The sequence below is a fragment of the Phocoena phocoena genome, chromosome 14, assembly GCF_963924675.1.
Source record: "Phocoena phocoena chromosome 14, mPhoPho1.1, whole genome shotgun sequence".
In the NCBI taxonomy this organism is placed as follows: Eukaryota; Metazoa; Chordata; class Mammalia; order Artiodactyla; family Phocoenidae; genus Phocoena; species Phocoena phocoena.
Genome location: NC_089232.1, coordinates 70,436,678 through 70,459,368, shown reverse-complemented (window position 1 = coordinate 70,459,368; position 22,691 = coordinate 70,436,678). Strand labels below are relative to the sequence as shown.

At 51.1% G+C, this 22,691-nt stretch overlaps 2 protein-coding genes across 2 annotated transcripts in view; both read right to left on the bottom strand.

Annotated features, from left to right (window-relative positions):
* Positions 1 to 585: 585 nt before the first annotated feature.
* Positions 586 to 3,487, bottom strand: LOC136133613 (uncharacterized). Its single transcript, XM_065890850.1, is given in 5 exon segments — positions 586 to 926; positions 964 to 1,037; positions 1,039 to 1,518; positions 1,520 to 2,743; positions 3,426 to 3,487. Coding segments are annotated over 5 exon segments (2,181 nt in total).
* DTNB (dystrobrevin beta) overlaps positions 3,002 to 22,691 on the bottom strand; it is a 221,397-nt gene continuing 201,707 nt past the window's right edge. The window contains exons 16-19 of the mRNA XM_065890926.1: positions 13,226 to 13,385; positions 12,349 to 12,438; positions 5,120 to 5,153; positions 3,002 to 3,308 (exon numbers count right to left, since the gene is read on the bottom strand). Coding sequence (XP_065746998.1) covers positions 5,149 to 5,153; positions 12,349 to 12,438; positions 13,226 to 13,385 — 255 coding nt within the window. The 3' untranslated portion in view covers positions 3,002 to 3,308; positions 5,120 to 5,148. The remainder of the gene's footprint in view (positions 3,309 to 5,119; positions 5,154 to 12,348; positions 12,439 to 13,225; positions 13,386 to 22,691) is intronic.

The following is a 22,691-nucleotide window of genomic DNA, read 5'->3' as shown; positions in this document are numbered from 1 at the left end:
ACCAGCTCCCCGGCTCCCATTCTCCTTCCTGCTCCCGTACATCTGGAGTGTTCCAAGCTGCGCCTGACCCTCATGCCTCGTCTTAAGACAACGTGGAGCCAGGCACCGTCCCCCTGCAGGAGCCTTGACCGCCTTCAGAAATGGGAGTCACCGAGGGAGGCGGGTGCATGGAGAGAAGGATGGAGAGCGCCCCATCCCGCTGCTTCACCCTGACTGCTCCCTCACGAGGCTTCCGCGTGACTCTCCGAGCACGGCCATGGGGTGAGCCCACGGCCTCTGCACAGATAGCGGGCAGGGGTCTGCAGGGGCGTGTGTGTTGTGGGTGATGCGAGAGCCAGCTGTGGAGCCTCTCACTTCATCCAGTCACTGCCCTTTATAAATATTTATAGCAGTCCTGCTACTAAAAATAACATCCTGGAGCCCAGGGAGGAGGAAAAAATAAATGAAAATCACTGGGAATTGGGATTGATTATCATGTGTGCGGGAGCAGAATGAAACCCGGAGAGGGGAGAGGCTGGGCCACCGCGGCACCGGTACCTGGACGCTGCTCCCTCTGGTGGTCACGGGTCAGGGCGCCTGGCCTGGCTACTCTCCTGCCCTGGCTGGAGGAGGAGGAGGAGGAGGAGGAGGAGAGGGAGGGGGAGGAGGAGGGGAGGGAGGGGAAGGAGGAGGGGAGGGAGGGGAAGGAGGAGGGGAGGGAGGGGAAGGAGGAGGGGAGGGAGGGGAAGGAGGAGGGGAGGGAGGGGAAGGAGGAGGGGAGGGAGGGGAAGGAGGGGAAGGAGTAGGAGAGGGCGGGGAAGGAGTAGGAGAGGGCGGGGAAGGAGTAGGAGAGGGAGGGGAAGGAGGAGGGGAGGGAGGGGAAGGAGGAGGGGAGGGAGGGGAAGGAGGAGGGGAGGGAGGGGAGGGAGGGGAAGGAGGGAGGGAGGAGGAGAGGGAGGGAAAGAGGAGGGGAGGAAGGGGAAGGAGGAGGGGAGGGAGGGGAAGGAGGAGGGGAAGGAGGAGGGGAAGGAGGAGGGGAAGGAGGAGGGGAGGGAGGGTGAAGGAGGAGGGGAGGGAGGGGAGGGAGGAGGGGAGGGAGGGGAGGGAGGAGGGGAGGGAGGGGAGGGAGGAGGGGAGGGAGGGGAGGGAGGAGGGGAGGGAGGGGAGGGAGGGGAGGCAGGGGTCGGAGGAGGGGAGGGAGGGGAGGGAGGGGAGGGAGGGGAGGAGGAGGGAGGGGAAGGAGGAGGGGAGGGAGGGGAGGGAGGGGAAGGAGGGAGGGAGGAGGAGAGGGAGGGGAAAGAGGAGGGGAGGAAGGGGAAGGAGGAGGGGAGGGAGAAGGGAGGGGAGGGAGGAGGGAGGGGAGGGAGGAGGGAGGGGAGGGAGGAGGGAGGGGAAGGAGGAGGGGAGGGAGGGGAAGGAGGAGGGGAGGGAGGGGAAGGAGGAGGGGAGGGAGGGGAGGGAGGGGAAGGAGGAGGGGAGGAAGGTGAAGGAGGAAGGGAGAGAGGAGGGGAGGGAGGGGAAGGAGGAGGGGAGGGAGGGAGGGGAGGGAGGGGAGGGAGGGGAAGGAGGAGGGGAGGGAGGGGAAGGAGGAGGGGAGGGGGGAGGAGGGGAGGGAGGGGAAGGAGGAGGGGAGGGAGGGGAAGGAGGAGGGGAGGGAGGAGGAGGAGGGGGAGGAAGAGGAAGAGGAAGGGAAGGAAGAGGAAGAGGAGGGGAAGGAGGAGGAGGAGGAGGAGAAGGAGGAGGAGATGGAGGGGAAGGAGGAAGAGAGGGAGGGGAAGGACGAGGGGAAGGACGAGGGGAAGGAAGGGAAGGAGGAGGGGTGGGAGGAGGAGAGGGAAGGTAAGGAGGAGGGGAGGGAGGAGGAGAGGGAGGGGAAGGAGGAGGGGAAGGAGTAGGAGACGGAGGGGAAGGAGGAGGGAAAGGAGTAGGAGACGGAGGGGAAGGAGGAGGAGAGGGAGGGGAAGGAGGAGGACAGGGAGGGGAAGGAGGAGGAGGAGGGGAAGGAGAGGAGGGAGGAGGGGAAGAAGGGGAAGGACAAGAAGGAGGGGAAGGAGGGGAAGGAGAGGGAGGAAGGGAAGGAGGGGAAGGAGGGGAGGAAGGAGGGGAAGGATGAGAAGGAGGGGAAGGATGAGAAGGAGGGGAAGGAGGAGAAGGAGGAGAAGGAGAGGAAGGAGGGGAAGGAGGGAAAGGAGGGGAAGGATGAGAAGGAGGGGAAGGATGAGAAGGAGGGGAAGGAGGGAAAGGAGGGGAAGGAGGAGGGGAAGGAGGGGAAGGAGGGGAAGGAGGAGAAGGAGGGGAAGGAGGGAAAGGAGGGGAAGGAGGAGGGGAAGGTGGGGAAGGAGGAGAAGGAGGGGAAGGAGGGGAAGGAGGGAAAGGAGGTGAAGGAGGGGAAGGAGGAGGACAGGGAGGGGAAGGAGGAGGAGGAGGGGAAGGAGAGGAGGGAGGAGGGGAAGAAGGGGAAGGACAAGAAGGAGGGGAAGGAGGGGAAGGAGAGGGAGGAGGGGAAGGAGGGGAAGGAGGGGAGGAAGGAGGGGAAGGATGAGAAGGAGGGGAAGGATGAGAAGGAGGGGAAGGAGGAGAAGGAGGAGAAGGAGAGGAAGGAGGGGAAGGAGGGAAAGGAGGTGAAGGAGGGGAAGGAGGAGGAGGAGGGGAAGGAGGGGAAGGAGGGGAAGGAGGAGGAGAAGGAGCAGGGGAAGGAGGGGAAGGAGGGGATTCGTTGGGCTGCAGTGTAGAGCTCTCTCCCTGCTCCCGCTTCCCGCCTGGGCTGCAGTGCAGGCATCAAACAGGGCGGAAGCCTCAGCAGAGAGAAAGGCAGGAGGCTATTTTTAGCACCGTGGCCAGGGTGTGAATGTTGGTAGAACTGAGCAGGGCCTGAAGCTGTCTGCATGATTGAGGGAAGAAAACCTGTTGGTTTTAAAGGTCAGAGGTCAGGTGGAAAGTTGTGCCCCCATCCTGGGGAGCACCCCGAGTGCTGGCGAGACGCCAGCAAGAACTCTACCAGGTCACACACACAGGAGATTCGTGCTGTTTCTTTTCCCTTTTCAACCTCCAGTAAACTCCTGTTGCAGCGATGAGACCGTGCCCGGAGGGGAGTGAAGATGCCAGCTCATGCAGGACTGGGCGAGGTGGGGGGGGGGGGTGCCCGAGGCAGCACCAGCAGTCCCTCCCACTTCCCACCGTCTGGGCTCCCCTCGCCCCAGCGGGTGGTGACGTCTGGCAGCCTGCAAGCCTGGTCCAGGTGAGCAGCGGAGAGACGGACAGGAATGCGCCTCTGGGGGAACACCTCGCCTTCCTCCTGTCGGTGCCAGCTCACTCCACGTCCCCTGTGCCTGTGCAGGACAGACGCACTGTGACTCCCGGGCACTGCCAAGAGTCTCCGAGCAAAGGCTGCTGACGTCTGCTGGGGACAAGACAATGTGCAAGGATGGCGCTGTTGGGACGCTTACCTTTCAACTCGGGATATGCCAAGAGTGACAATACTCACACCCCCTTTCAGGGAAGGGGGCATTCTCTTTTCTGGGGGTATCTCGAGTCTTTGGAGTCCTTGCTTAGGTCACAGGGTCAGGAAGTGTTTCCAGGAAAGAAAGAACTGTGTTCACAGTGCAAGGTTTGGAATGTGGTGGTTTCATGGGAAGAAGAATCGTGACTGAGGAGAAGGGCAGAGATGTGCTGAGAAGCGCTGCGTGGAAGGGGAGAAAGCCTAGCCGCGTGCCCGAGGACAGCAGAACTTAAGGGTCCACCTGAGTGTGCAGGCTTTCCATTTGACTCTCCACTAGTGGTGAGTTTCTCAATATTCCTCCTGGGGTCAGAGGACCCAGCTCCGATTCCAGTTCCGGCACCGAGCTCCTGGGTGGTGGGCCTTAGTTTCCTCATGTGCACGAAGAGTGGTGGGCCAGGTGGCAGACACGCCTCTCCTCGTCCCCCAGTTCCTGTGTGCCCCGAGGAGAGGGGCTCTGACAGGCTCCCCGAGGGCAAGTCAGCTCCTGACTGCCTCGTGGCTGCGGCAGCCAAGGCCTGCTGTCAGGAAGGGCCTCGTCTGCATGCGCAGTGAGTTCAGGGAGAAGCCTGCCCCAGCCTTGGAGGGTCCGTGGTTTCCAGGGCAGCGAGACAATTTCCACAGCTCGCACTGCCCATCTTTAGCTTGCACGATCCCTGAGTCAGTGGAGGCTCAGAGACAGCAGGTCCTGGAGTGCCAGCAGGACAGAACCAACGGGTTGGTGCAGACGGGGGAAGGCGGGGGTGTCAGGAAAAGCCCGGAGGCTGCTCCAGGATAATACTGCTGAGAAGGGCCTGGGAAAGTTCCTTTTCTGGATCGTGGGCTGCAGCCCTGGCTTTTCTGCCTGGAAGATCTGTAACTGAGGAAGATGGCCTAACTTTTAAACACAAGAGGTGGGGGGCGGAGGGAAGAAAAGACTGAAAAATAAAGAGAAATGTCAAGGCTGCACCAAAGGCATCTATCCTTGAAAGAACCCTTCTCTTGAACCGATTAGTTGTCCAATCATTTTCGTCCCTTCCTTTCAGTGTGCAGTGCATGCCCCGAAACTGCAATACCTTGGAACTGGAACTAGATAAAAGTTAAGGTCCTGAGATGGAAAAGCGTGAAAGACTAATCCCTAAAGGCAACGGGCATTTGCCTGTGAGGAAATCTGTACTTCTATCAATTTTTTTTAGGAAGTGAGAAGGTGCAGCTTGGCCAGGCATCACGGGAAACGACTTGGTCGTCTTGGCAGAGTCAGTGTGATCCCGCGCTGGCTGTGGTTTGGACCCCCAGAGAGAAATGATAGTGGCTGGGGGAAATCAGGAGCAAGGAGGCAGCGGCAGCCCCGGGATTGACCTCTGACGCCCGCTCCCAGAGCCGGTTTCAGCCAGCGGCGTCTGGTCTGCCACCTGCATCCCAACACAGGTGACACCAAGGCCTGCCCGAGGCCCAGGCCCACAGCAGTGCAGGACGGGTCTGGGCCTGGAAATGCGGCCCAGCCGGTATGCTGGTGGGGCTGAGCAGAGAGGAGGAGCAGCTGGGCTCATAAAGGAAACCCCAACTTGGATCTCACGTGTCGGGGTGGCTCTGGCTTGGGAAGTGTGACGGAGGAAAGGGAGGAGGGAATGGGGCCGTGGGGCGGGCGGAGAACACCGTACTCACCGCGCTTCCTCTCTGTCCCGGCTCCTCCACTAACCTGTGTAGCACAGACACAAACGATACGCTGAGGTCACAGTCGGGGTCTCTTCGCCACCCGGATGTCCACCTGGGGCCTCCCTGACCCACGCGCTCCTGGGCTTGCCTCTCCCCTTTTTTTTTTTTTTTTTTTTTTTTTTTTTTTTTTTGCGGTATGCGGGCCTCTCGCTGCTGTGGCCTCTCCCATTGCAGAGCACAGGCTCCGGACGCGCAGGCCCAGCAGCCATGGCTCACGGGCCCAGCCGCTCCGCGGCACGTGGGATCCTCCCAGACCGGGGCACGAACCCGTGTCCCCTGCATCGGCAGGCGGACTCCCAACCACTGCGCCACCAGGGAAGCCCCTTGCCTCTCCCCTTTTGCTCCTCGTAGGTCGACTTTGCCCGACCGGGTATGAAAACAGAGGGGAGTCACCCAACCTAAAACCAGCAACTGCAACTGACCTGACAGAGCCATGGAAACAAGCGCCTCTCAGGAGGAGGAGGACGGTGCTACTAAAATAGAAAGGAATCTACCTTAAACCTAGGGGGCAGTTACATCAGGGGGCACAGTCCGTGTGGTTCTGAAAGCGAACAAGGTGAAAACGGTCTAAACTATGAGAGGAGCAGCAGTTCCTTCCCGCAGACGTATCTGCTTGGGCTGCTAAATCACACCCTTGTTCACCCTGAAATCTTGAACGATCGCCTGGACCCTCAAAAGCCTGTATCTATTCTCACCAAGGACCACTGCTGTCAGTCTACCAGACACGCACTAGCGTCAGGTGTGCAAACTGGATTTATAGCTCCCAACACCGTGGGGGCAGGTTCTGGGAGAGGTGTCTCTGAAGGACACAGGGACATAAAATGCCGTGGAGCAGCTGAGACGAATTTAGGGCTCTGAAGTAATATGGGGCAAGTTATGTCAGCCTGCGTTTCATCTATGTAGTCTTGGTTGTAAGTACTGACTCCTCAAGGTGAGGGGATGCAAAGTGGGAATCCAGCGGAGCAGAAGCATTCCCCAGGGTGCAGCCAGACAGGGAGCCAGGGTAGGCAGGGAGGGGCCGAGGCAGAGGTGAATGTGGTTGGGAAGCGTGGCTGAGTCGTGGGTTCTTCAAAAGTGCCCATTTGGCTCTCACAGTTTTTGCACTGGGCAGACTACGCCTGACAGGCTGCTGACCCAGTTGTGTTTGTATTATGTCAGCATGATTTCAACCCCAAAGAAGCAAGTCGCTCTCTCTTTCTGGTTGATACTTATTGCCCTCTAATGCCTAGGTGACAGTAGTTACGGCTACCTCAGTCTATAGTAAAATCTCACGCCTAGATCACAGTGGAGAATCAGACGGTCCGTCCATGGTTTTAGAACTATACCCACATAAGAGCCACACGTTAACTATAGGGACATATCCTAGGACCTTATACAATGTTGAGAGTCAAACATCCTTTGTAAACCCTACCCATCTCTCACCCCAACAACTCTTAATACTCTTCCCCTTGGGGATGACACCTAAAAGCCACAGAAACAGAAATTCAGGCGTTCTCACGAAAAGATTTCACATAGACATACAAAGCAAGAGGTGCAAAGAAAGAAGAGATGTTGACAGGGCAACACAGGTGCCAAGACAGAGGGACCCTGAGGGTACCGGCTACCAGACAAGGGAAACCATACCCAGTCCATGTGTGAGACAGAGCCTACATCCAGACTTGAACCAGGTCGAAGTCTGTGGTCAGGGCAAGGTCCCAGTGGTCAAGGCACAGTCCTCTGTGTGCTTCGGGGGAGCGGGGCAGACTGAGGAAAGGCCATGGGAAAAGCTATTGGGAAGGGAGGGGGGTATAAGGGAAGAGAGGCCAAAGAAGCAGCTGTTATGTCTTCAGCCAAGAACATTCCACATGAATGCTGGGATCTGGTGGGACCGTGTGTGCGTGCATGCATGTGTTTGCAGCATGTGTTTACATAAGCGTAAATCTATCTCTGTGTGTCTCCTCTTCTCTTCACCTCTTGCACTACAACCCTCCTGCCTTATTCCTAGTCCCCCATCGGTATGCGGAAGTCCGTCTTCTCTCCATTTCTTTGCCGCATTTCTAGATGTTTCAAACACCGCTGCCCTCTACTGCTGACCTTTTGACGGCCATGCCAAATACATCATTCTCAGCAATTCATCATAGCTATCGTCCACTTTCTCCCAGGCCTTGCTCTGACTCACTCGATGATTTCAGCACCTGGAGTACATTCTTCTTCTCTCCGTTTCTTCCTTGGCAATTCCAGTGTCCTTGCTGACAAACTTCAAAGACCTCACTCTCTTATCCACACCAGCCACTATGGGTAAAAGCTCTGGACACACCCCTCCCAAGATGCTCCCCCTTTCCCATCACAACTTCCTTTCCCGTATCCACTTCTTTCCACCCTTCCTTAAGACTTCTCTCCCTTCACGTGGTCTCGCAGTCGGCTCAGACTGAAGCATGGGCACTGGTGTTAGAGACACCTGGGCTGAGTCCAGGCTCTGCCACTTACTGCCTCACGTTGTTTAACCACCCTGAGCCCTGTCTAGAAGCCTTTCCTCATGGGGCCGTGGAATCAAACAGGAAGAGTGTGTTACGTGCAGAGCATTTAGCAGGGACCCGAGAGAGCTGGGCCGGCTCCACCTCAGGCTCCACAGCCTCCTCCGGGCAGCCACCCGCTTCTCTCCCTGACAAAGCGCTCTGCTGAACCAGCCTGTTTATTTCCTTACGTTTATGAACCTACTGACATCCCGCTACATGCCAGGCGCTGTTCTAGGCCCTGGGGATACAACCTGAACAAAACAGACCAAAGTCTCCACCTTGCGGAGCTTATATTTTGAAGGAATCCAGCAACTGGACATATTAATACATCACAGAAATAACAGCTAACTCTCAAATGTCCAAAGAGAAATGTGTTATCTGTTCAGGGCAACATAGAAACATGAAGATTAAGAGGATGAAGTTTGGAGTGAGAAAGACCTAGCTCAAATCCAATCTTTACCACTTAATAGCTAGTTGATCTAACTTTCTCTGCACCTATTTCCTCACTGGTAAAGTGGGGATATCATTATATTACATATCTCACCAGGTCGTTGAGGACTGAATGAGATTATACATGGAAATCAGTTAGCACAGCTCTTTTGAACATACATTATTTTTAAGAAGGTTTTATATACAATAAAATGAGGAAGCATTACTGTCCCGTGCTGATACCCTTCTGTGTTGCTTTTAATTCCTCCGAGAAGCCACAAAACCATCTGGCTCTTCTGTCCACAATCATCTCTGCCTTTTCAGAAACTCTTCTTGTATTTATAATCATACGCTCAAAGTTCGATGACTAACTTTTCCTGCCACTTCCTTTTATCTCCTATTTATTTTGCATATCTTAATTTTGCTCTCCTCACTATATTATAAACTCCTTGAGGCAAGGGGTCACGTCTGGTGTTTTAATTGTATCTACTTCCTGTATCCCATCCGTCTATCATAGTGTCAGGAGATCAGAAAGCTTTTGTTGATCCACTGACACAACCACCTCTAGGGAAAAACTTGATGGTCAGTTGGGAAAAGCAGGGAGAAGGATCCGTGGAGGTCTGAAAGCTCTGGGGAAAGGTGGCAGCAGGAAGGAAGGCAGAAACAAAGGGGAGAGGGGGATTCCGTTCAGGGGCTAGGGCTCTGGCTCCCATTCAGACTAGGGGTCCTGGAGCTGCCTTTAGCTCTGTCTTTTCCATTCTGCATCTTCTCTTCTTCTTCCTCTGCACCTTCCCCTGCTGTGAAAACAAGTCCAAGGAGGCCAGTGACCCTTCGGCACAGTAGAAGCATAGGAGGAGGGAGAAGCGAGTAGCTTAGGAGGCTTGGCATGAAACCCTAGCTAAAAGCTCATGGCTTCAGGTCTCCAAGGGTGCTGAAATCACCTAGTCTGCACCCTGTGTGGTCCATGCTGCAGCATCATGTCCCCATAAGCCCTGAGCCCAGAGCAGTGCAGTCTGATGTCACCCACCCAGCTTCTGGCTCTATTGCTGGCTTCTCTAAGGTGATGATATCTACTAGGTATATGGCTAATACCTTGCATTCAGGTTCAAGAAAACAATGATAAAAGTGTACAGCAGGGAATACCTAGATGAACACTGGCTTTTGTGAAAAACAAAACAAACATACAAAAACCTGGTTTTAGCTGATGACAAACTTAAAATGCCTGAACAGTGCAAAGTGACTGTGTGGAAAAAAGCTAATGCCATCTAAGGTTACTTTCCCTGGGGCCTGCTCAGGGAGATGGCAGAGCTCACTGTGCTGGGGGTGGAGTGGGGGTCAGGGGGAAGACCCCTTGCAATGTGGAGACGTGCTCAGCCCTGGAAACGCACTTTGAACCAGGGCCCTGCAACACTTGGGCACACGGGATGGTCAAGTGAAACCCACGTCACATGAGGAATGGCTGAAGGAACTGTGAACGGCTGCCTAAAGAGGAGAGGCTGCGGGAGAGCCACGTGATCTGCCATCAAATACTGGAAAGGCTGACATGAGAGGAGGGACTGAGCTCACTCTGGGTAGCTTTAGAGGGTGGAATGAGGATCAATTTGCTATAGAAAGGCAGATTTTGGCTCCCTGATAAGGAAGAACTTCCCAGTGAGGAGAGCTGGTCATGAATGAACTCGCTGGGAATATTCAAACAGAGGACTTTTATATCAGGCAGCAAGCTGGATGAAATGACTTCCAAGATCCTTTCCAACTCTAAGAGTCCATTATTTGTGAAAAGATTTCAGAAAAGACGAGGAGGGCAAGCTATGGATATAAACAGCATGTCCACGCCGTACAGAATACATGGAAGATAATTTGGGCACCTACTCTCATCCTCAAGAAAATCTCGACAGTGATGGTAAAAACAGGTTGGGGACTTCCTGGGGACACAGTGGTTAAGAATCCGCCTGCCAATGCAGGGGACGTGGGTTCGAGCCCTGGTCCAGGAAGATCCCACATGCTACGGAGCAACTAAGCCCGTGCGTCACAACTACTGAGCCTGCGCTCTAGAGCCCGCGAGCCACAACTACTGAGCCTGCATGCTGCAACTACTGAAGCCCGCCCGCCCTAGAGCCCGTGCACCGCAACTACTGAAGTCTGTGCGCCTAGAGCCCGCACTCCACAACAAGAGAAGCCACCACCATGAGAAGCCCGCGCACCGCAACAGAGAGTAGCCCCCACTCGCCACAGCTAGAGAAAGCCCGCGTGCAGCAATGAAGACCCAATGCAGCCAAAAACATAAATTAAAAAAATTAAAAAAAAAACACACGCTGGTGTTGGGCTCTACCACTCACTGAGAAACTGGCAGCCTTGCATGTAAAGGGAGTTTACCTCTGTGTTTGATAGAGATACTGGGCCTTGTGTGGGGCTAGTCCACATCTACCGTGGACTTAGAGTGGAGCATCAGTGAAAGGGGCCCTCGTGGGATTGCAGACATGATCCCTTGTCCTGTGCGGGGATAAGGACAGTGTGGTGGTAAGAGCATCGGCTTAATGTTCAGACCTAAGCTCTAGGACCAGCTTTGCCCCTTCAAGCTGTGTAACTTTAGGCAAATCTCCTTTCTGATAATCACTCACTGCATTTCTAAAGTAAGGGGAGTGGACAATGTGATCTCTAAGGTACCTTTCAAATATATTACATGGTTTTGTTAAAACTATCCTTTCTTACTAGGAGAGATTGCTGAGTATCCCCATACCCTTACTTATTATGAAGCTGTTTGGTCTCTGTGCTTTGTGTTTAATGATGTCTAGTTACCTCCCAAACTAGTGTGATGAGCTCACGAACCACTCATTTGGCACAAAACCTAATACGTGGCCACGAGGCATGAGTGTGGTTCATTTCCATGCCTGAAATCCCCTAAGAAATTCCCTCCAGAAGTGGGATTTCTGGCATCTGTGGGAGCTATGTTAGGGAAGGGACTTTCTAATCGCCCATGAGGTCATCTCAAAGGTGGTCATCTCTTCCGTTTATGTGTGTGTGGAGGGGAGCAGTGCTTCTAAAAGGGCTTGAGAAATGGTACCAGAACGGAGACAGTGTTACTGTAATGCTGACTGAACAGGAGAACTGGCATCTTAACTGAAAAAAACAACACAGGCCACATACTTATTCTCTTCTAAATGAAAACAGCAGATCTGAGAGCGAAGCCGTGGGCCAGACCTCGGCCTGGTCCCATGACAACACTAAAGGCATATGCTTTCTCCTACAAAGGTCTGAAGGAGTACACAAGGCTCGCCTTCCCTAAGCGCATGCACAGATGATTTCAATGTATTGTGTTTCAGTAAGTACATGTGTCTGAACGGCCCACAGAAAACCTGCTTTATATTTTTATTCAGTAACCTTGTTAAGCTAGTTCAAGGTATCCAAAAGCATTACATTAGGTGGAAAGACACAAAAGAGGGCCACCTGTATGAGTGACCCACAGCACTTAGGAAGGGAATGTGTTTGTTTAATATATAACACGGGAATCTGACCACCATAAAAAAGATTAGCAAAATACCTGACGGCTTCAAAACTGATGGAATCATGGGGATTCTTGAAGACATGCTGATAATGGGAATGGCCTTCTATTTTTTTCTCCTTCCCGGGTATTATGTAAGGGGAAATATGCCATGAGGTAAGGGTCTCTGGAAAATCACTGAAATAGCTAAGAGACAGACAGACTGAGAAAGAAGTCATAGATAAGACTGAACACGAGGAACGAAGGAAGCAACAGACTCAGGTCATGAACTTCCAGTGAAATCAGAGCCTCGTCATGGACAAAAGGAGAGAACAGGGTTTCAAAACCAAATCAAATAGGAGAGAGCAGAAAGGCGGCCGGGAGCAAGTCCAGCAGCTTTTGCAGCTGATGCGGTTCCAGTCATCCAGGAACGCTCTGCAGCGAGACAGCTGAGCAGGCCTAAGGAAAGAGCAGCTGTGGAGGAAGCACAGATGGAAGGCAAATTAAGGGAGGAAGGGGCCTAACTGAGCTGGATTTCTTTAAGGTCGGAATTGTGTTTGCTCCACAGGGCACACTCTTAAGAGGAACCTAAACGTGTGATTCTCTCTATGTGATCACGTGTGGGAGAGAGGCTCCCAGGATGAAGGCATCCAGCGCATCCCTGGAAGGCAAGACGACCGCGTGGTGAAATTAGGGAGACGCTTTACCACGCAGTGAGGCGGCGAGGAGGGTGCGGAGGGGGAGGTGGGAGGCTGGGCGGGCGCTGTGGGCGTCACCTGAGTGGAGCTCCTTCACCAGGGATGACATGGTGCTGGTGATGGAGTCAGCGGCCACCAGCAGGTCATTGCGGAGGTCTCTCCTTGTACCTGAGGGCAGTCAGAGCAGATGGCGATGCCACGTGGGTCGGGGGGAGAGAGCTGAGTGAACGCCTGGGTCGGTGGGGCCCTGGGGCTCAGGGCAGAACTCCTAGGGGGAGATGGGCCGAGCAGCGCTGCCCGCTCCCAGGCCGTCGGGAGCACCAGTACCCAGGTCTGTCTGTGGTCCTCCTCCCTCTTCTCTACCTGAAGAGCAGGACCCTGTCAACTCCATACTTCTCAGCCACAATCAAAGGAGGTGGATTCTAGAACAAATGCTCAGGCAGGACTTACTCGCCAGCTCCACCTCCCTGCTCTTGTCTCCGCCCCAAGAAGACTTCCTGAGCTGCCTTGTCTTCCCCCAACCACATAACATCGCTGGCCATTAGCTCCACAGACAAGGAGGCTTCAGCAAGGTCCTGTTTCGAGTTCCACTCCTTCTCTTGTTTGCTCTAAGGACTTTCCAGGCCGAGCGCCCGACTTCGGGGATGCTTCCATCCAATTCCTCCGGAGGAGGCAAAGCCCAGAGGACAAGGCACTTCCCACAACCCAGAAAAAAGAGCACAGAAGCCCAGGAGGCCTGTACTTCGCACATGTACAAAGCCTGCAGACCTCCTGTTGCAGACCAGCCCATCTAATGAGAAGGGGTCAGCGCTTGACTTATTTTTACTGTATGTGAAAATCTGATCATTTAAAGCGAAGTGCACAAAAGAAAAGAAACTGGGAAAACCTCAGTAGGAATCTTGTCCACGTTTCCAAACCCCCTCAGCGCTCCATTATACTCTGCTCCCGGACTCACCCTGGGCGAAGGCCTCCTGCACGTCCCCGCCAACTCCGCTCAGCGGGTCCTGCGGGCAGTGGGTGGGTGTGGAGCCAGCGGAGGTGGGGTGCACGGGCATGGGCATCGGGCGGCTGCCTCCGTGAGTGGGCGACGTCTGTGGCGATCCTGTGGCCTGAGCCTGGGAGAATCAAAGAGATAAAACATGTCAACTCAGGTGCCTTACCTCTTTGAGGAAGGGGAAAGTCCTTTTTTTCAGTCAACCTGAGCCAGCCCAGGGCTTCAGTTCAGTGGTGCAATGCAGTGCACGATCACATTTGAAAGGAAGGAGTCAGGCTGCCTCCAGCACTGGTGAGAGGAAGAAAAGGGAAGGAAAGGGAGAGAACAAAGGGGGAGGAGGGAGAAGAGGCAGCAGGAACACTGAAGAACGGACTAAAAGCGGGAGGGAAAGGGGTAGAGGCGTGCACAGGGAGGGGGCGCCTTCCAGGTGGACAGATGGAGCAGAGTGGCTGGCTGGAGGATCTGGGAGGGGCTGGGGCCACACAGCTGGGAAATAATATACAAACACCTTTGAGTTTTGTTTGCAAACACATTCAGGTGCATTATTTCATTTGATCCTCATAACAACTTGTGAGTAGAAGGGGCACATGTTTTTTTGCATCCATTTTACAGAAGAAAAACAAGGATGAAGAGAGGAAGAGCTCTGTGTCAGGCTGCACATCTCGTCAGCGGGAGATGCTGGAACAAGCCCTTCTACTTTAAGGGCAATGACACGTGTTCTGCGCCTCTGCAGCTGCCAGGCCACAGGGAGCGCGCCTGAGTTTGTGGGTCAGGAGTCTAGCTGCAGGCTGTTCCCAGGAGCCTGGTCATCTGGCCCGTCGTGCTACACTCGTCAAGCACACACAGTGAGGTGTGTCTTCTGTGAGCCATCCCGTGGGGACTAGGTGAGAATGGACACACATTTAGTGGAAACCAAACTTTCCTTGTGAGGCTCTGCCTCAGTTTTGGAGAAAGCGTGGAGCAATGGGATAAAATTTAAAAACTCCGGTTAAAGGGAGCTCGCTGAGATTTGGGCTCTGCTGCTCTTCAGAGGAAGGGCAACTGAGGGTGGCACATAGACCGGGGTTTTCTTTGGAAGCAAAACTGGGAAAATATAAGCCAAAGTGTGCAAATGAGTTCAAAGGAAGATAACTATCTTTTGGGATCTGGCTCAGAAACCCCACGTACAAACAGAACCTGCCACCTCGAACAGGCTGACAGGCTGTGTGCACAAAGCCCCAGCTCAACGCTTCACCCAGGGTGAGCACCGGACCAAACGGAAACGATCTGTTCTCCATCGTTCTTGCTTTGATTCGTGTCTGTGTGTTTTAATTTGAGAAACTTAAAAAAATACAGAAAGCTTAAAAGTGGAACATAATAGACCACTCAAATTGATAATTAATATTGTGTCAAATTTATTCCAACCTAAAAACACTGCAGATAAATCTGAAGACCCCTTTCACTACTAATTCTTTCCAGTCCCCTCCTCTCTTCCCTTCAGAGGCAGCCACTGTCAAAGGTTTCGGCGTGAAACTTTTTACCTATGGGTACATATGTAATTATGAATAATATATGATATTTCGTGCCTTTAAATTTTGCATGAACGGGTATCATACTGCACATACCATTTTGCAACTTGCTTTTATCATCTAGCATACTTTAAAAAATGTTATTGAAGTATAGTTGATTTACAATGTTGTGTTTAATTTCTGCTGTACAGCAAAGTTAGCATACTTTTTGAGATCTTTCCATGATAAAAATAAATATGAACTTAGACTCTTACCTCACATTATATACAAAAACTAACTTAAAATGGATCATTCCAAATATAAGAACTAAAATTATAAAACTCTTAGAGGGAAAGATTAGACAATGACTTTTCAGATATGACACAAAAAGTATATACTACAAAAGAAAAACAGATAAATTCGGCTTCATTAAAATTAAAAACTATTTTTAAAGGACACCTTTAAGAAAGTGAGAAAAACTCAGAGGATGGGAAAAATTTTTGCAAATCATATATCTCATAAGGGACTTATATTAGGAATATCTACACAACATGGTAAATCAACTATACTTCAATTAAAAAATTAATTAAAAAAAGAATATATAAAGATCTCTTGGGACTTCCCTGGTGGTCCAGTGGGTAAGACTTTGTGCTCCCAATGCATGGGGCCCGGTTTTGATCCCTGGTCGGGGAACTAGATCCCACATGCATGCCACAACTAAGAGTCTGCGTGCTGCAACTAAGAAGTCCGCAAGCTGCAAGGAAGATCCCGTGTACCGCAACTAAGATCTGGTGCAGCCTAAATAAATAAATAAATATTTTTTAAAAAAGATCTCTTACACTCAATAATCAAAGGACAGGTAACCTAATTTAAAAACAGGCAAAGGATCTGAATGGACATTTCTCTAAAGAAGATATGCAAATATCCAATAAGCATATGAAAAGATGCTCAATATTATTGGCCATTAGGGAAATGCAAATCAAAACCATAATGAGCAGGACTTCCCTGGTGGTGCAGTGGTTAAGAATCCACCTGCCAATGTAGGGGACACAGGTTTGATCCCTGGTCCAGGAAGATCCCACATGCCGCGGAGCAACTAAGCCCGTGCGCCACAACTACTAAAGCCCATGCACTCTAGGGCCCGCGTGCCACAACTACTGAAGCCCACACACCTAGAGCCCGTGCTCTGCAACGAGAGAAGCCACCGCGATGACCGTGTGCCGCAACGAAGAGTAGCCCCTGCTCGCCGCAGCTAGAGAAAGGCTGCACGCTGCAACGAAGACCCAATGCAGCCAAAAAACAAAACAAACACAAAACCCAAAAAACCACAATGAGCTACAACTTCACACCCACTAAGATGGCTATAATAAAAAAGACAGATAATAACAAGTGTTGACAAGAATGTGGAGAAATCGAAACGCTCATAAACTGCTGGTAGGAATATAAAACTGGTGCAGCTGCTTTAGAAAACAGTTTGGCAGTTCCTCAAAAGTTTAAACACTCACTACCATATGACCCAACAATTCCACTCCTACATGTATATACTAGAGATAAATGAAAATCTATGTATACACAAAAATTTGTACACAAATGTTCATAGCAGCATTATATATAATAGCCCAAAAGTGAAAACAAACCCAAATGCCCAGGGACTTCCCTTGTGGTGCAGTGGTTAAGAATCCACCTGCCAATGCAGGGGACACAGGTTTGATCCCTGGTCCGGGAAGGTCCCACATGCCACGGAGCAACTAAGCCCGTGAGCCATAACTACTGAGCCTGTGCTCTAGAGCCTGCGAGCCACAACTACTGAGGCCACGTGCCACAACTACTGAAGCCCGGGCACCTAGAGCCTGCGCTCCGCAACAAGAGAAGCCACCTCGGGACTTCCCTGGTGGTGCAGTGGTTAAGAATCTGCCTGCCAATGCAGGGGACACAGGTTCGATCCATGGTCCGGGAAGATCCCACATGCCGTGGAGCAACTAAGCCTGTGTACCACAACTACTGAGCCTGCTTGCCACAAATACCGATGCCTGTGTGCCACAACAAGAGAAGCCACTGCAATGAGAAGCCCGTGCACCACAACGAAGAGCAGCCCCTGCTTGACGTAACTAGAGAAAGCCCGCACGCAGCAACGAAGACCCAATGCAACCAGAGGAAAAAAAAAAAAGTGTCGGGGAGGGCATGGAGAAAAGGGAACCTTTGTGCACTACTGGTGAGAAGGTAAACTGGTGTGGCCACTAGGCAAAGTGGCATTTTTCCTCAAAAAATGAAAAATAGGACAACCATATGATCCAATAATCCCACTTCTGTGTATATATCCAAAGAAAATGAAAACAGGGACTTCCCTGGTGGTCCAGCAGTTAAGACTCCGTGCTCCCAACGTGGGGGCCCAGGTTTGATCCCTGGTCAGGGAACTAGATCCCACAACTAAAGATCCCACATGCTGCAACTAAAAAATCCTGCATGCGGCAACTAAAAGATCCCACACGCTGCAAAGAAGATCCTGCGTGCCACAACTAAGACCTGGCACAGCCAAATAAATTTAAAAAAAGAAAATGAAAACAGAATCTTGAAGAGACATTTGAACTCCATATACACTTGTTCACTGCAGCATTATTCACAATAGCTAGGATATGCAAACAACCTAAGTGTCCATCAACAGATAAATGGATAAAGAAGATGTGGTATATATGTACAATGGAATATTATTCAGCCATGAGAAAGAAGGAAATCCTGCTGTGTTATTTATAGTAAGTGAAATAAACCAGACAAAGAAAGACAAACACTTCACATGGTATCATCAATATGTGGAATCTAAAAAAAAGTCACACTCAGAAACTGAGAGTAGAAAAGTAGTTGCCAGGGGCTGAGTGGTGGGGGAATGGGGAGAGGTTGGTAAAAGGGTGTAAACTTCCGGCTAAAACATAAGGTCTGAGGATCTAATATTACATGGTGACTACAGTTGGTAATATACTATTGTATAGTTGAAATATGCTAAGAAAGAACAACTTAAATGTTCTCACACACACACAGAAGATAAATATGTGAGGTGATGGACATGTTAATTAACTAGATGGGGAAATCCTTTCACCATGTATAGGTTTATTAAGTCTCTACAATGTATACTTTAAATATCTTACAATCTTATATGTCAATTATACTTCAATAAAGCTGAAATAAATATAGAATAAATTATAAAAAAAGAACCTGTGTCTAGAACATATAAAAAAACTCTTATAACTGAATAATAAGACAGGCAACCCAATTACAAAACAGGCAAAGACTTGAATAGACGTTTCATGAAATAAGATATACAAATGAGCTAAAAATTACATGAAAAATGCTCAGCACGAGTACTCAGGGAAAAGAAAACTGAAATCACAAAGAGATACCACTTACTGACTGAAATAGCTACGATCAAAAAGACTGACAAGGATGTGGGAAAAGGGAAACCCTTGTACACTGCTGATGGGACTGTAAAATGGTACAACCACTTTGGAAGACGGTCTGGCAGCTTCTTAAAACGTTAAATGTAAACTTACCATATGACCCAGCAATTTCACTCCTGAGTATGTACCCAAGAGAAATAAAAACATATGCTCATCCAAAACTTGTACACAAACGTCTATTAGCAACATTTAGTTTAATAGGTCAAAAGTGGAAATAACCCCAAAATCTACTGACTGGTGAATGACTTAAAATGTGGTTAATCCATACAATGGAATACTACGAAATCTCTTTTTGATGTTTTTATCCCGGTTTAACTTTTTTTTTTGCGGTACACGGGCCTCTCCCTGTTGTGGCCTCTCCCGTTGCGGAGCACAGGCTCCGGATGCGCAGTCTCAGCGGCCATGGCTCACGGGCCCAGCCACTCCGCGGCATGTGGGATTTTCCCAGACCGGGGCATGAACCCATGTCCCCTGCATCGGCAGGCGGACTCTCAACCACTGCGCCACCAGGGAAGCCCCCGGTTTAACTTTTATAATAATTTTCCGTTGACAATTCAACATGTTCTATCTTCTGAAATATTCTCTTCTATTTTGTCAGTGGTTACAAAACATTTATTATTATTTAGTCTTTCAGGGTATATATCTTTTCTTCCCGACTAGTTTATAAACCTTAGGAGTCCGGTTTTGTCCAGATAACATTATCACATATTAATCACTGTATTGTGGGAAAAACCCTCCACCTTTCACCCTATAATTATCACCCTCTGCTTTTTTGGCCATTTTTATGGGAGAGGGAGCAAATAATAAAGCATAAAATTCATTCTAGTTTGGAAAGTGCTTATGAGCAATCAGACCTAGCAGTTTCAGCCCCAATACAAACTAGGTAAGGAAGCTGGGAAGAAGGCGAGAGAATCTACAGAGAAGGCAAGAAAGTCTGATGCAGAGGCCTGGCTTTGCAGGAAAGTCCTGAGCAAGCACAGTTTGGGATGTAGGAGATCGCAGAAGTGGTGGATACTGGCAATGCCCAGGCCTTTCCTGGGCCTTCCCAGGGCTGAGGGGAGAGAATAAAGATCGTTTCTTGGGTTGCCTGGGCAGCCTCAAGGAAGGACCCCACGCAGCCAATTGCTTCCCATAGGCTGATACTGTGAGAAGTGAGGAGCCCAAAGCTGTCTGTCCATCACAGAGGAGTCAGAGCCTCGGTGAGCTCAGGTGTGGACCTTGGATGCTGGGGGAGTCTACGAACTCAGATGCCTCAGCCACCGAATGGAGGGTGCTGCCCACGAGAACCAGGCCTGGCCAACAAGCAAAGGACATGATGGCTTCAGCACAGGTCAACGTGGAGCTATGGACACCCCTCCACTGAGGCCACAGCACCCAGCAAAAGGCCCCAAGGTGCAGCACTCATTTTGGGTGCAGGAAAGGGGATAAGAATCTCTGAAATGACTGGCTTCAGAGTTTTCCTAGAAATGCCCAGACTAAGTGCCCATCTCAGAAAGTGAGCGCCCAAGAGGGAAATTAAGGCCACTTAAATAATTTTTTTTCCTAAGTATGTGGCCTGTGAAATTCAAATTCACTGCACTGTATGACAGTTATCTGGACAGTTATCTGGACAGTTATGCTGTCCAACCCAGTATTAAACATGTGGCAAGTACTCAGTAAATCTCGGTGAGACTGGAGCCAGGCATCACCACCCAAGGACTGAGTGTCACAGTTGTTAAGACCGGAGATGAACAAATAGGTTGCTTTTTAAGAACATGAAGCTGAACCTCTGCAAATATTTTAACAGGAAAATGATGACGGGGAATGAGGTAAGAGGGATTGACAGGGGTAGACAGCCACATGTGGCTAAATCTCTAGGATCAGGAAATGAAACCTACTGCCCACCATCAGCTTGAAAATAATCAGGCCCCCTTCCTGGGATCACTGCCCAGGACATGCCTTCTGAGGAAGATAGAAACCAGACTCCTGACATTGCCTTTGTTCAGAGCAGTAGAAAGAGAAAAGCTCAGACCGCTGGGAAGGCATAATTTTCCCCATGGATCTCAAACTTCAGCCCTTGGCTTTAGGATCATGTTGGATTAAAGCAATGCTAGGACGGAGCTGTCAGGAACCCTATGCGCATTCTGGGTCCAGCAGAGCAATGCCGGTTTGGCATCCTTGTGGGGGCAGTAAATCCCAAAGGCCCCGGGAGAGGCACAAGTCATAGGTAATCGATATGCAGGTACTTCAGCCAGGCTTGAAGCTGAGGGATCCGGAATGTGGTTGATCTGGAATGAGGCATATGTTGGTGCAACAGAGGTCAACTGAGTCTGCTCCTGGGCGGTTTCGACAACAACCATCTACTGAAAGGCCTGCACTCTCTCACCTTCAGGCCTCTACTAGCTGTTCTCTCTGCCGGGAGTGCTACCCCTCTGTGGTGTCTGACCAGCTGGTCTTCCAGCTGTCTGCTTCACTGTCACCTCCCTCAGAACCCTGTACAGCAGTAATCTCACCCCTCAAATTTACCTTCCTTACCATTGTGCTTACCACATGCAAAGGCTTAATAAATATTCGTTAAATGACAGTGAGGTGTATCAAGTTTCTGACCCTTTCTCTTCTGTAATGGAAAGCGGGAACGTAGCCAGAGCGGGCAATGATCTCCGGGGAGGACTAAATCTATCGTCGTCAATAAAGCTTTATGTGAAATACTTTAACTAGGTAACTAACTGTGGCGGGCAGACCTCTGAGGAGGCCTCCAGTGGCACCCTCCCTCCCTGCAGTCATCTCTGGTGTTATCCCCTCCCCTTGAACATGGGCTGGGTGTAGTGACTGCTTCTGATGTATCAGGCCAATGAGATGTCACTTCTGAGATCAGCTGATAAAAGACCATGACTTCTGTCTTGTCCACACATACCCTCTCCCACTCTTGCCCCTGCTCATGCTAAGGAAGCCAGCTGCCGTCTTATGAGCTGCCCTGTGGAGAGGCCCACCTGGCAAGGAACTGAGGATGCCTTCCAGCCATCAGCCGGCATTGAACTGTGGCCCTCAATTCAACTACCCACGAGGAATCCTGCCTACAACGACGTGATCTGTTGAGGCTTGAGGTGACTGTAACCTTGTGAGAAACCCTGACCCCTCAGCTTGTGAGGACCCAGCTAAACAGCGCCTGGACTCCTGACCCACAGAAGCTGTGAGTTAAACTTGTTCTCCTGAGCCATTAAGTTTCGGGGTAAGTTGTTATGCAGCCATAGGTAACTCACGCGCTGAGCTTGAGTTTTTTTCTTTCTGCATTATTAGATCAGTCCCATCTGAAGAGCATTTGACTGAGAGGGAGCAGGAGGGAGAATGTGGGGATGAGACCAGGCCCAGAGGCCTGCATGAGACGCCGAAGACCTTGGAAAGAGGACCGTGGATGAGAAGAGAAGCAAGCATAGAGAATCAAGAAAAATTTTTCCGGATCTGAGAATGTACCTAAGTCCCTCAGTGCATTAGGCTGTCCTGAGGCTGAAAGTTTCAAACGTCTTACTTTGTAATGAGTAAATGGCAGGGTCTGGAGACAATTCTCTGCTGCAAATCCAATGACTCAGAAAAGGAGGGGCCGCCGCAGGCGCCAAGAGGGGATCTTGCTCTGGCCACAGGCCCGGGTGAACGCTAAGGAGGCGGTGAGGTTCCGTGGGAGGGGCGCACCCTTAAAGTCCGGAGACCTGGGGTTTTCTTTTGACTGTACAGGACGTGCATTTTAATTCTTCTGGAGTTCAGTCTTCTCATTTACAAACTGAGCGGCATCGAACTAGATGACCTGGGAAGCATTTTTCAGATATAAAATGCTATGATTCTACGACCTTCACCAGGTTACCTCATCTCAGAAATGCCGAGTGATCAAGGCTTTGCTTCGGTCATAACCACTCTGTCAGTGAAGGATCCCCCCCTGAGGGCTCTCAGCGGCCACCTCAGGGTCACCTAAGGCACGTTCTACTCCTAACTCTCCTTTCTCACAAGCGGAGTCCACACCGGAGATGCTGCCTGTTCAGGTCTCCTGCACTTGCAGCTGGTGGGGAGGTGCAGGGAGCAGACTGCTGTATGCAGAGGACGGGCTGTCTCCAGGAAGACGGTTGGAAATAAGGTCCTCCTCATTACATAAGCACAGACTGGAGCGTCTGGAGCACACACGGCTGAAGGCAGTGCTGCAGTGCGCACGGCAGCTCTCCTGGCTCGCCGACAAGTCACCTATAACCCGGTTAGAGACTGCCCATCCTCTGCCCACCTGATAGGTCTGTGCCGGATGGACGCACTGAAGTCGGCGCAGAGGAAGCACTGCACTGAGTGACTGCACCTTGTTGCAAAGGCACAGGTGGGTTGTACGTTCAGAGAGGCAGGCCCTCCCCTTGGAGACTGCTGAGTGACTCCACTCAGAGCAAACGCATCTACAATAAGCAGCACAGTCAGAGGCTGGGGGAGCATCACTGCTGGAACCCAGAGATCATGGGGAACCTGAGACCCACGCAGAAATCA